Source organism: Penaeus vannamei, chromosome 9 (genome assembly GCF_042767895.1).
Source record: "Penaeus vannamei isolate JL-2024 chromosome 9, ASM4276789v1, whole genome shotgun sequence".
Lineage (NCBI taxonomy): Eukaryota > Metazoa > Arthropoda > Malacostraca > Decapoda > Penaeidae > Penaeus > Penaeus vannamei.
In genome coordinates, this window is record NC_091557.1 from 11,863,744 (window position 1) to 11,876,291 (window position 12,548).

Here is a 12,548-nt window from a genome sequence, read left to right on the forward strand (position 1 = left end):
TATGTGTTTTGATGTGTGTATGTGTTTTTATGTGTGTGTGTGTTTTTGTGTGTGTGTGTGTTTTTATGTGTGTTTGTGTTTTTATGTGTGTATGTGTTTTTATGTGTGTATGTGTTTTTATGTGTGTGTGTGTGTGTGTGTGTGTGTGTGTGTGTGTGTGTGTGTGTGTGTGTGTGTTTTTGTGTGTGTATGTGTTTTTGTGTGTGTATGTGTTTTTATGTATGTATGTGTTTTTATGTGTGTGTGTGTGTGTGTGTGTGTGTGTGTGTGTGTGTGTGTGTGTGTGTGTGTTTGTACACTTATAGAATTGCATACCTTAAATATTGTATTTTGTATGAATATTGTGTGAAGCAAGAATTACTCATTGTATCTTTTTTTTCCCAAAGATTAAACACAGTGATGGCTTGCTCTCGCATATTGGTGTTGGATGATGGAAAGGTGGTTGAATTTGATACTCCTCGCAATCTTATGGCCAATTCCCACTCAGCTTTTGCGAAGATGGTTGAAGCTGCAGAGTCATCTTTACTTCTGTAAAAGGAACTAAAGTCATCTCAATACCTCTGCATTAACAAAGTGATGTGTATATAGAAGGTTGTAACTTAATAGTCTGCATTATTTAATTACACAATTGTTGAGTGTACTCCTACTACGTACTCCAGAGGAGTGAGATTTTTCATTTTCACTTGTATAATTCTTCTATACACTTATACACACACACATACACAAATATTGTGTATACTTATATATGCTTTGATAAACAAATTTGCTTTTCAGAAAATATTACTAAGTGCCTTAGTGGAGCTTTCACATCATAAAGTAAGAGGGTCGTAAGCAAATATGGGCTCATGTTTTTATTTTGCCACAATTTTTTTCTAGGGTATTTTTCAATAATTTTGATCCGCAAATGAATTTATTCTAACATTTAGTTTTGATGGATGTCATCTTGAAGTACTCCTAGCTACACTAAATTTGAATTTTGAATATGTGGGAACTTTACAGTGGAACCCTATCTGTTTGAGCCAGATTATTGAAGTCCTCCAAGTAGTGGAATATGTACATACAAGTGCAAGCAAGAAGATGAATGAATGTAGAAACGTAATAAAAGAGGAAAAATGTTGTAGAAAGTTGATGAAGACAGGAGGTGAGGTGAACGTGAAGTATCTATTTGTACGTTTTCAAGTTATCATGCATCTTTTTTGGAAATAACTTGTATGACACTTAACAAGCATATATCATTAAAACATTTTGTCAGATTAATTCATATTTTAGTCTAAATTACTATATAATACCAAAGGTTAACCAAAGGTTGCCAAGCTATGATCACTGTAACTTTGGTTTACTGATTGTGTTTACACAGAGATGGCACCACAAGTACTTAATCATCAAGGAGTCTGTTATTAGTCATACCTATTTCACCTGATTACTCTTTTCCTTAATTTTTTAATAAGACTTTTTAATTATTTTTATTGTTATTAGTATTTTAATAACATGCTAATGATAATGTCAGTAATAGAAATAAGCATTAGAAAAAAAATCCTGCAAATTCAAAGAATGGTAAGATCAAGCATGTTATAAGGGGATACTAATTGACTCTTGTAGCTGAGCCTTTGTGGAGCCATCTGTGTGCAACAAAAATCAACAGTGAACTGTACTTTAAGCAGCAACCATTGAGTTATGTTTGGGCAAATAAAGGTCTCCTAGATCTGGCCACTACTTTTATTCTTTTCTTTCTTAATCAATTTTTTATTTTATATATTATATTTTTCTACTAAAAGTTTTGTACATTTTTAATGCACAATTTTCATAATCATTCTTTGTACTTTCAAGGGGGTTGGGGGGATCATTTTTGAAGGTATGCATTGTTTTGCATCTTAAAGGGGACCAAATTTGATTATGGGTTAACCTTTTCCCCAGTGATGCTGGGAAAGTGGTGTAAAAGGGGGTCTAATGTTTTAAATTTGCCGACAAAAGGGAGTGGTTATTGGGTGTGGTCATTAGAAATTAGTTGTATCTTGAAATAATACCAGTAAATTGCCACTATTGTTTTTTACTTATTTGAATATCTAGGAATTTTCAGACAAATGCCAGTTTTAGCTTCTTTTACCGACAAAATTTTTTTTAAGGGGGGTGGCACACCCCCTTTGCAGCCCTACTTTTCCCACACGAACTAGGCAGACTAAGCAGTGAGGCAACCAGGGGTCCAAGGTGTATGGAATGGTAAGATAAGATGAGTTACAGAGCCATTGACCTTTTTTACCCAAGGGCCCAGATCACTGTCAATCTGCTCCTGCCTCACAAGCTAAGAAATAACACAAGTAATATGAATTTAAATATGATTATCAAATTGAACTTTCCAAATTCCGTTGCATTTCTTTCCATGGGAATAGAAAACTGATCCTGTACAAAATCTTGCGAGAGGTTTATCAGTTTGTAAGGCCCGCTCAGAGCTTAATTTAATATTAGAGATTCTTTTAAAGTTTTCTTTATCAATCCTTCTTATTGATCCTCACCTTTGTTAATTGTTTTATATCAGTGCTTTTCTTTGGTCTTAGAATATGCTTAAACCAAAGATAAAATGTATTGCAATCTGACAGCAGCTTTCTACATTTTGCTTTTAGAATGCCTTTTGCATCTTGAATAAGCATCCTGTTTGAATCTTAGCAGACCATGGGGATGCCAACCTTTTTATATGTAATAAGTGTCCTTTGAATTATGAAAAGGACACGAACTAAGTATTTGCTGTTAAACAGCGTAATTGTTAACATAACTTTTTTCAAATATATGTTAAAAGAAAAGTACAATTATATAGCTTGTACAATTATTATAGCCATTACTTTATTATCACATTTGTACCATGGAAATTAAGAAAATTAGTGGATCATAATTTGTTAAACTACCTGTAAATTTAGATAAATGCATTTAATCAGATATGATTAAAATATATTGTGATGTATCTACTAGAACAGGAAAAATTTTTGTTACTTGATTAGAGAATGCAGGGATGCTCACTAGCAATAGTAAGGGAATTCTTACTAAACATAGCCTGAAAAGCCATTCACACTAGTTATTTTTTACAGTTCACCTAGAGAATTAGGGATTTTATTTTTGTGCAGAGTTTTTCATAAAAGTTATGCATAATTAATTTTGCAAGCTTTTATTGGTATATTAATAATCACCATTTGTATTGATATCCAACAAAAATGTTAATAATGTACCTGATGATGGCATTACTGTTACTTTATTTCATGATTAAAATCAAAACAAAGAAGCATATCTATGATTTACATAGTTGTCAACATAAATGTCATTAACAGGCATTTTATTTTTAAAATGTTTGTTAAATATTACTAGCTGTAGTAAACATTATTGTACCAACAATTGCAAAGAAAATTTAGGCATAACATTTTGTTGTTATATTTTAATATGATTATGAAATTGTTAATGTATGTGACTGCATTGTATTGTTTAAGGTTATAGCTTCTATTGTTGTTAACTTAATATTTAGAGTGTCAATTTCATATTCTTTACTAGTGCCTTGCTTTTTACACTGTAAGCCATCTATTAAGATCATTTGTTCTTAAATATTCACACTGATGGAGACTGATGCCATTGATTACATTGTTACAATTCCATCACTTTTCATAGAGGTGAGAATTGTAAGTTGTCATTAAGTTTTGATTATGAGGTGTCCAAGTTTAAAATATGATTCATAAAGCTTTTACACATGATATATTTTTATCAGTGTGGCTGTGAATTAGCCTTCAAATTACTAGATGTTAATAGATGTTTGGAGTGTACCTGAAACAGTCCAATATATAAATGAATTAAAATATTATACATGTTGGTGATGTTGCTTCTTAAAGAGAATGAGAAATTTCCTAGAACATTCATATGCTTCATATTTAGTGGAATATCAACTCAGGGCTGTTGTTTTACTTGTGTGCAAGTGTACAGGATGAGCAAGACATTTAAAGTACTGTGCCATGAAACTCAAACTTGTTTGTTTTATTCCATTAACTCTCAACTCTTTTTTTTTTTTTTTTTAGAAAGTTGAACGGTTAAGTGTTTTCCATATTCAGAGTTGTATTTAGGGTTGTGTGTATTTTTAGTGTTTGTTATTTGATATACGATGTATATTCTCAAAAAGATAATCCCATATGCCAATATATGATGCACTTTAGCAAGTTCTGAAGGTTAAATAAAATCCTTCAGTTGTTAGTCCTGTGTTGTCAGTGTCAAAGGAGTGCTTGATTTTTAAAACCTTTGATATTTAATGTTCATATGAAATCTGCAGTTTGTTATTTATGAAATGAAATTATGATAATGCTCAGGCTGTGAGACCAAGATCAATATTTTCTTACTTTAGAATTACTGCCTTCTAAAGGGTGCCTGTTATATATATTACTCCCTACCCCTCAGAGTGACCAAAACATAGACAGTAATACATTTTCCTTGGATGAGGTAAAGCAGAAAAGATACAAAGAAAATGTAGTCTTATATTATATATTACGGAATGTCAAATGGCACTATGACCTGAGGGATGGACAACTTTCCAAAACTAAAAACTAACTCTCAAGACTTATTTCTCCAGACATGGATCTACATATTTATGGTATATTTAACAGAATTATTCTGTTAGAATGGTTGACATATGTGAATTTGCCTTTTATCTTTAGACTATTTTTTCATTGTTAGCAACAGGTAAATTGTTCATGTCCTGTGAATATTATGTAATTAATATATTGCATTTTTTACAGAAATCTTATTCAGTAAAGTATTAATTTTCATTAAATGTTTGCTCTTTGGAAAGATTTGAATTACAAAAGCATTTTGTATAGCATTATAAACAGGATAGAGGGTTATAATTTTAGATTTATCTCTTATGAAGGAAAACAACACTGGTGAACAGAGTACAGTAAGATTACTATTTGAATAATTATGGTTCAGTTTGGAATTTACAGGAACTGATGCACACTTTAAGTAAGTACCATGCTAAATGCCTTTGCTAAACTTTGCCTTGCCTAAATGAGAGGGAAAGCTAAGAAGCTACTGTATTTGAAAATAATGGTTAAAAAATCCATAGCGTAATAAAATATTGCAAATCAGTTACAATATTTCTCTTACCCTGAATAAGTTATTATTGATTTACTTAGTCATGTAAATAAATATATGACTGCTCAAGACATTTCCTGGAAGTATTAAAAGTATCTAACTTTCCTGGAAATGTTAAATCACTTAGTCCAATATTGCTGCAATGTAAGAAGTCTTCTATCGTTTCTCTTATTTTGTGCCATTTGTTTCAACACCTGAAGTTTTGTGAGTGACACAAACTAGTTATTCCCTTACCATAGCCTCTTAAGATTATGCCTTGCAGTTTCCAGCAGTAAAATACCTATGCTGGTCCAGTTGTGTAAAGAATAATGATTTTCCATACCCACTGAAAATTTCTGTCAGGCATGTTGAGCTCTGTAGGTAAACAGAATAATAAAAGACTATATTCCTTGCATATATAAAGGACTAAGGAGAAAAATAATACTATATTGCTAAAGATAATGCTTGATAACATATGAAACTAATTAAGACCAGTAATATTAGGGAGGTCTAAGAAAGTGATTGGGGAAAATATGCAATTAAATATATTTACCAAATGGTAATGCAGTAAATAATGTTTAATATTTAATGTTTGAAAATAAATGTGCTAGACATCAAAGGTCATATAGCACTATGGTAAATTATTGTGTTGGAAAGGGTAAAGGAGAGTTAAAGATTACGATAAAAAGTGTTAGATGTCAAAGGTTTGAGAACGTTGTAGAATAGTATGGTAGTGAAAAGGGAAAAAAAGGGGACAAGTGAACTAGAGCAGAAATTAGTATAAAGGGGAGAGTTAAGGAGGTAGGGCAATTGAGTGAATTATAGTGTATCTGTCACTAGGGAAGGTATAGGAAAAATTTTCAAGGAAGAATAGGGATAGCTGTTGAGTAGGCGAAGAATCTGGGGAGAGGGGAAAGTGTTAGATATCAAAGATTGGATTAAATGAATTGCATTGTATCTGTGACTGGGAAAAGAATAGGGATAATAGGTGATAACGGTACATATGGTGGTCTTAGTAGTGGGTATTAGGTCTCTGAGGGTTGATATAAAAGATCAGGAGTAGGTGAAGGAGTAGTGTCTGCAAGTTTGATAGGGAAGATGGGGTCTAGGGAAGGGTATTGTGATAAAAGAGATTCCTGTGTGTATCCAGGAGGGAGTGGGAGGGATAGTGGGGAATGATTGGGTTTTGGGAGGGGCTTTGGTCTGGGTGGTTTGGGTAGTTGAGAGGAAGAGATATTTGGAAAAGAATGAGGTTTTATGGGGGCCTTTGGTTTGGGTGGTTGAGAGGAAGAGATATTTGGAAAAGAATGGGGTTTGAGGGGGGGTTTGGGTGGTTGAGAGGATGAGGTATTTTGGGAAGGGGTAGGGGGAATATAAGGTGGTAGAGTTAGTGAGTGAATGGTAGTGTATCTATGACTGGGGAAACAATAGAGACATTGTTCAAGGAAAACAGAGGTGGCTCTTGGAGAAGTAGGAGGAGAAGGTAACACTGCACTGCCACCGCATCATATTCACCACGGCAGGAAAGAAGGTCATTTTCACAGTCTGTCCAGTCCTTGTTATACATGTGGGAATTTGGGGGAATAGAAACAGTTCCAGTATAAGTATTAAGAGAGGAGTGAGGTTCAACAGGAATAGGTTTACCAGTGAGGTCAGTTAGGGTAGATAGTGCATGAGCTTGGGTTTCAGATGTAACCGTGACAAGGCATGAACAATCAGAGCAACTGCGAAATGTAACCTTGCCTACTTGTTTCTGGAGACACTGCTGAAAGAGAAGGGTATTCTCAGAATAGGGGGCTGTGGGGGAAATCACAAAGAATCGATCCCACTTGGCTCGGCCAAAGAGAGTACTTAGAAAGGTTTGCAGAGGTAGAGGCAGTAGAAGGACAAGAGCAAGAGGAAGGTGGGGGAAGGTGGGGTGGTGTGGAGTGGAGTAGTTCTGTGGGCGAGAGGACAATAAGGATGGAGAGTAGTAATAAGGGAAGAGGGGGTAGACATTGAAGAGGACTGTGTAGCAGGAGATGAAGAGGAGAATGTTGGGGAAGAGGAAGGGGTGTTTTCTAAAGGTTGAGTAATAACCTGGGCGGGTGTTTTGAAATGGTTAGAGTTGTTCGTAAGTGTTGAAGAGGGGGTATTAGTATCAGTGGTTGGAGCCATGGTCAAAGGAGGGGCAGGGGTCAGAAAACTATCAAAATCAAATTCAGAGAAGCAATTTGATGAAGGGTTAAGCGTTAATGCCCCTATTAAGGATAAAGAATCTTCATTATTGGCCATGGAGAGCCTGAATAAATGGGAAAAGAGACGGTCTACCCCTCAGGGTCCCCATAAGGGGTAAGGGCTAGGTAATTTATCAAGGGAATACTGAGCCCATGGCTCCCAGAGGCCGCTCTTGACTGCCTTTCATCCTTTCAGCACGGCTCTCACACCTTAGGAATGGGATAGAAGAAGGGAATAAAGAAGATACAGAACAAGAGTGAAGAGAAGAAAGGACCAAGCAAAATTAGGTAAGGCAAAGGCTGAGGCCAAAGGTAGGGGTGTTCCCCTACATTGGGTCTCAGTCCTCGTCTCCTAAGCCCTCCCATGACAACAATGAGGTACGTTTTGGGAGGCTGCAGTAAATAAGACTGGGCTATCTGAATAAGCAAGAAGGGACCTATTAACTAATATATTTTTCAGAATTATTAATCTTAATATATCTCCACCTACTCCATTTACCCATTAAAGACAATTTGGTAAATGAAGTAACAAAAACTGATATTTCTATATGTTATGCGCTAGTTTCTTAGGAGCACATTAAAATATAAAAATTTACAATATATGTTCCCCACTGTGTTCTACCTAAAATTCTATTATGAAAATAAGTCAATGTAAACACTACAGTTTAATGCAATATAAACATAATAATTTACATAAGCACAGATGAGAGATCTATGCAGAATCATGTTAAAAGTGCAGTAAAATACTTGTTAAACAGTAAAGCCTATAAAATATGTCATAAGAAAAAGAGATCAAGAAGTATTAATTCCATTCTAAATAAATACATCAACACTAGTATTTCCATACTTAATCACATCACAATTTATAAATAATTTTCTGGTACTTGAAAAGCATAATCAAACACATTAGATTTTTTCCACCTTTTACTAAGGCATAGACCACATAAAATGATAATAAATCAATTCCCAGACTTCATCAAAAAAATATGGAATGTTTATATATATACATAAACTAAAACATGCTATCATTCCTAAATATACAAAATAATCTGTATATTTACAAGTATTTATTTGCATTTAATAAAGCCACCTTGTTTTAACTGCACTATATTATACATTTTGAATATCATTTGCTATTTTTCATATTTTTCACTTTCATGCATGTAATTAAATTCACAGAGAAACATGCATAAAGGCCTATTCAGTTATAAACAATGCAACTGGAAAAAGAACGTAAGAGTTGGCTAGAAGTACTAAAGACAAAAGGGCTGAGGGTCAGCAGAACAATCTATGGATATATAAGACAACCAGGACTGACCTTAAGTGGGACAAAAGTACCTGAGGCAACTGAATTGAAAAATCTTAGGTAAACTATACAAACTGACAAGATTGGAGAATGTAGTAAAAAAACAATCTAATCTGGATGGAGAGCTTGGAAACACTGGGTAGGAGTACTGACAAAGAAAATGCCATTTAGACTAGTTGATTGTATCAAAGCTGCTTCTACCATTGTCCTTTATCATAGGGCCTTATTCTTTATGCACTGAATAAGCAATATAGCAAAAAGGCCATCATATTCATGTGTTTTCTTATTCTTCCCTTTGTCGTTTCATTTACAATTTGTTTAGCATGAATCCTAAACACACATGCAAGCATCCCCCTAAAATGGTAAATGATGGATGGTTAAAAGCAAATAAATGTGCTACACATCAAAGGTAAGAAATAAGAGAAAGGAGAATTTTGAGAAGGAGGATGGATGCTAGCAGTCACTTTTTTTGGGTTATGATTAGAGTTTTGAATATACTCAAGAGTTTGTGAGGTTGGTTGAGGAGGTCTGAGAAACAAAGGTTTTCTTATGACAGAAAGAAAAAAAGACAGACATTTGAGGAGAGGATGCAGAAGGAGATCAGGTGGAATGTTCAAATTCCCTGAAGTGATGGGTTGAATGAGAAGGGGTAAGTACCAAGGAAATAGAGGCTAAAATGTTTGGATTTAGAATGGGAGAGGGAGGGGGTAGAAGTGGGAACATTAGGAGTAATAAGATATACTGGGGGGAGATAAAGAAATAGGGAAGGGGCAGAGCAGAGTAGGGAGCAAAGAGAAAGACCTTGTCAATGTGCTTACTGGCTGCTCTCACATATTGTGAGGCTCAGTTTGAATTTGAGAACTGCTACCTCAGACTCAAACTTGTAGGCAAGCAGCTCCTATAAAATACATTATGGGAGCCACCACAATTGGCACACAATGTGACTGTACAGGGCAGTTTGAACGATCATGGCCTGAGGGGGCATATAGTGGGCAGTAGGCTGTGGAGAATCAGTATTTAGCAGGATGGCCAAAACAACAGCATTTCTCACACTGATGGGGAAGGGGTCAATAAGGTCGGTCATGGTAGGACTCCATCAATATATACTTTATGGGGGAGGCCAAGATTACGGAAGGTAATCTTGACAATATTGGTGTAGGACTTTGGGCGACCTCTGAGGGGAACAGTGTAACACTCCTGGGCCTGGATTCGCTAACGCACTTACGATGTTAAAATCATTGGTAACTATAGTTACCATAGTAACCAGACCGCGGTGGTAGTCATTAACAACTTGCCATCGAGTTGCCATGGTAAACTTTACCAGTGGTCGGAGCACTTCTTGGAAGACGATGTCATCACGTGTTATCTCATCAAAAAATCAATATCTAATCAAAGTTTTAGGTTTATTTTTACACCTGATTTAACTAATATGATGGCAAACACATATCGCAATACAGACATAGTAAAGAAATCAAAATTTCACAAGAAACTAGCAAAAATAAAATCTACACAAATTCTCGTAAAATTATAGGCCTATATTATACTAGAATGCATGGAATCGATAGGTAAGTGAACTCAAAGAATTCTTCTCTGACATAATTATTACAAATGATTTAGAAAAACTACCTTGCTGATATATAAACTGGCAATAACAACACTAAACAAGTAGAGCAATTTCTGTGTCTGTTGGCATTTTGAAAATAAGTGCATGGGCAAGAATAAGCTTAAAATATTTCCTTTGACGACAGCTAGCGATTGCTAAAAATTTTGGTCCAGTTCATTGTTTAACAATGATGAAAAACAAATAAATACATAAACTGTTTGGACTAATACCAATAATAATATATTAGTAATAATATTTATGAATAATATATTAGTAATAATATTTATGAATAATATATTAGTAATAATATTTATGAATAATATTTTAATAAAAGTGTTTGTATTGGTTCTTATCTATACAGTAAATATATATCCCACATGATGGATATGATCAAATAAATATATTAATTTTTTTTCAACATGTGCTTAAATAGTGTTTTAGCTGTGAAGATTTTTTAAAAATATCTCGCTGTATGTAGTTTTGTTTACATGTTACATGATTGGCGGGAGGAACCTAAAAGATTATGTATAGTGCTTGCTGATTGGTGGAATTGCTTTACTAGAGCCCTCTGTTGGCTACCATTAGAATGAGTCGATTTACGATAGTAACTCAGCATATCCAAATTACCATTTCTTCGTGAATACCACTTTGCCATCACTGGTAAATGCAAAAGTAAATGACTGCTGGTAAATGCGTTACGATCGTATGTTAGTGAATCTGGCCCCTGAACTGATACTGCATCATAGTTAACAAGGCAGGCAAGTGGGGTTTTCTTCCAGTCTGACCAATCCTTGTTGTAGACAGAGCAATCAGCCAAGGAGGAGTGAGGCTGGGCAGGAATAGGTTTATCAGTGAGGTCAGTCAGGGTAAATAATGCACAAGCCTGAGACTCAAATGTAACTGTGACAAGGCATGAACAATTAGAGAAAGAAGGAATAGTGTAGAGTGAGGAAGATAATATGGATAAGGAGTAGGAATAGGGGAGGAGGGGGTTGAAAAAGAAGAAGACTGTGGTGGATGTTAGGAGGGAGGAAGGAATATTTTCTGAATGTTGGATAATTACCTGGACAGGTGACCTGGAATGGACTGAGCTGATAGCTGGGATTGAGGGGGGTTAGTAATAGCAGTTATCAGAGTCGTACACCAAAGGAAAGCCAGGGATCGGAAAATTTCAAGTCAATGGGGCTAGTTAATAATGGGAAAGGCCTCAGTGCTCCTAATATGGATATAAAATAATCATGGGCCATGATAAGCCTGGAGTATATGACAACAAGAAATGGTTCACCCCTCAGGGCCCCCATGAGGTGTATGGGCTAGGTAACTAAACAAGAATACTGTGCCCATGACTCCCTGATGCTGTTAAAGACAGACTAAAAGCCAACCTTTTATCCTTTCAACAGGGCTCTCACATCTTCGGAAGTGGATTGAAGGGTTTGGAGAAGAGAAGGAAATAGTTAACGGTTAATGGTTAAAAAGCAAAATAAATGCGCTAAACATCTGTCATATAGCACTATAGGAAAGTATATTAAAGGAGGGAAATGATAGAGGGGATGGAGGGAGGGAGAATGTACATGTAGATGAAGTTGAGGGGGATGGGTTGTGTTGGGAGGGAGTAGGAGGAAGGGGTGTAGGGGGAATATGAGTAGGAGGAGGATTGATATCAGTAGTATCAGGAGGATGGATAGTGGTAGTAGGCAGAATTGAGGGGGTTATGTTGTGTTTAGAGGGAGTAGGAGGGAGGGGAGTAGGGGGAATATGAGCAGGAGGGGGATGGATATCAATAGTCACTTTGTGTCTCATGCATATAACTTTGGATATCTTCCATAGTTTCTGCAGTGGAGTTGGTTGGAGAGTTTTGAGACAAAGGTTTTCTTGTGAGGAGGGAAGAGGAGACTGGTGTCTGAGGAATAAAGGCAAAGGTAGGTGGAGGTGAGTGTGCAGTAGGGGAAGAAGGGGGGGAACATTTAGTCTGTCTGCTGCAGGTAGTACAGGAGGGAGAGGGGACGGTGCTGGGGCTGTAATTGAGATTGGAGTGTCTGGGTTTAGAGTAACAAAAGAATTTGACTGGGGGAGATAGAATGTAGAAGTGGAAGTGGGGAAGTAAATAGGTATAGGGGAAGGTGTAGGAACATCTTGAAGTGGAGGGGGAGGGGCAGAGGGACTGACTTCACTAGAGGAGGGAGTATAAGAAAAACTTGTCGGTGTGCTTCCTATCTGGCTTCACGTAGAATGAGGCCATTTTTGTATCTGAAAGTTGCTACCTCAGACTCGAACTTGTAAGTGGGACAGCCTCTATAAAATACATTATGGGGGCCGCTGCACTTAGCACATG

At 36.0% G+C, this 12,548-nt stretch overlaps 1 protein-coding gene across 11 annotated transcripts in view; it reads left to right on the forward strand.

The window, feature by feature from the left end:
- The window catches only part of LOC113811645 (ATP-binding cassette sub-family C member 5), a 58,034-nt gene extending 52,929 nt beyond the window's left edge, over positions 1-5,105 (forward strand). For all 11 annotated transcript variants that reach the window (XM_070125305.1, XM_027363468.2, XM_070125304.1 and 8 more), the window contains one exon: positions 387-5,105. In XM_070125305.1, coding sequence (XP_069981406.1) covers positions 387-534 — 148 coding nt within the window. In that variant the 3' untranslated portion in view covers positions 535-5,105. The remainder of the gene's footprint in view (positions 1-386) is intronic.
- The last annotated feature ends 7,443 nt before the right edge of the window (positions 5,106-12,548 follow it).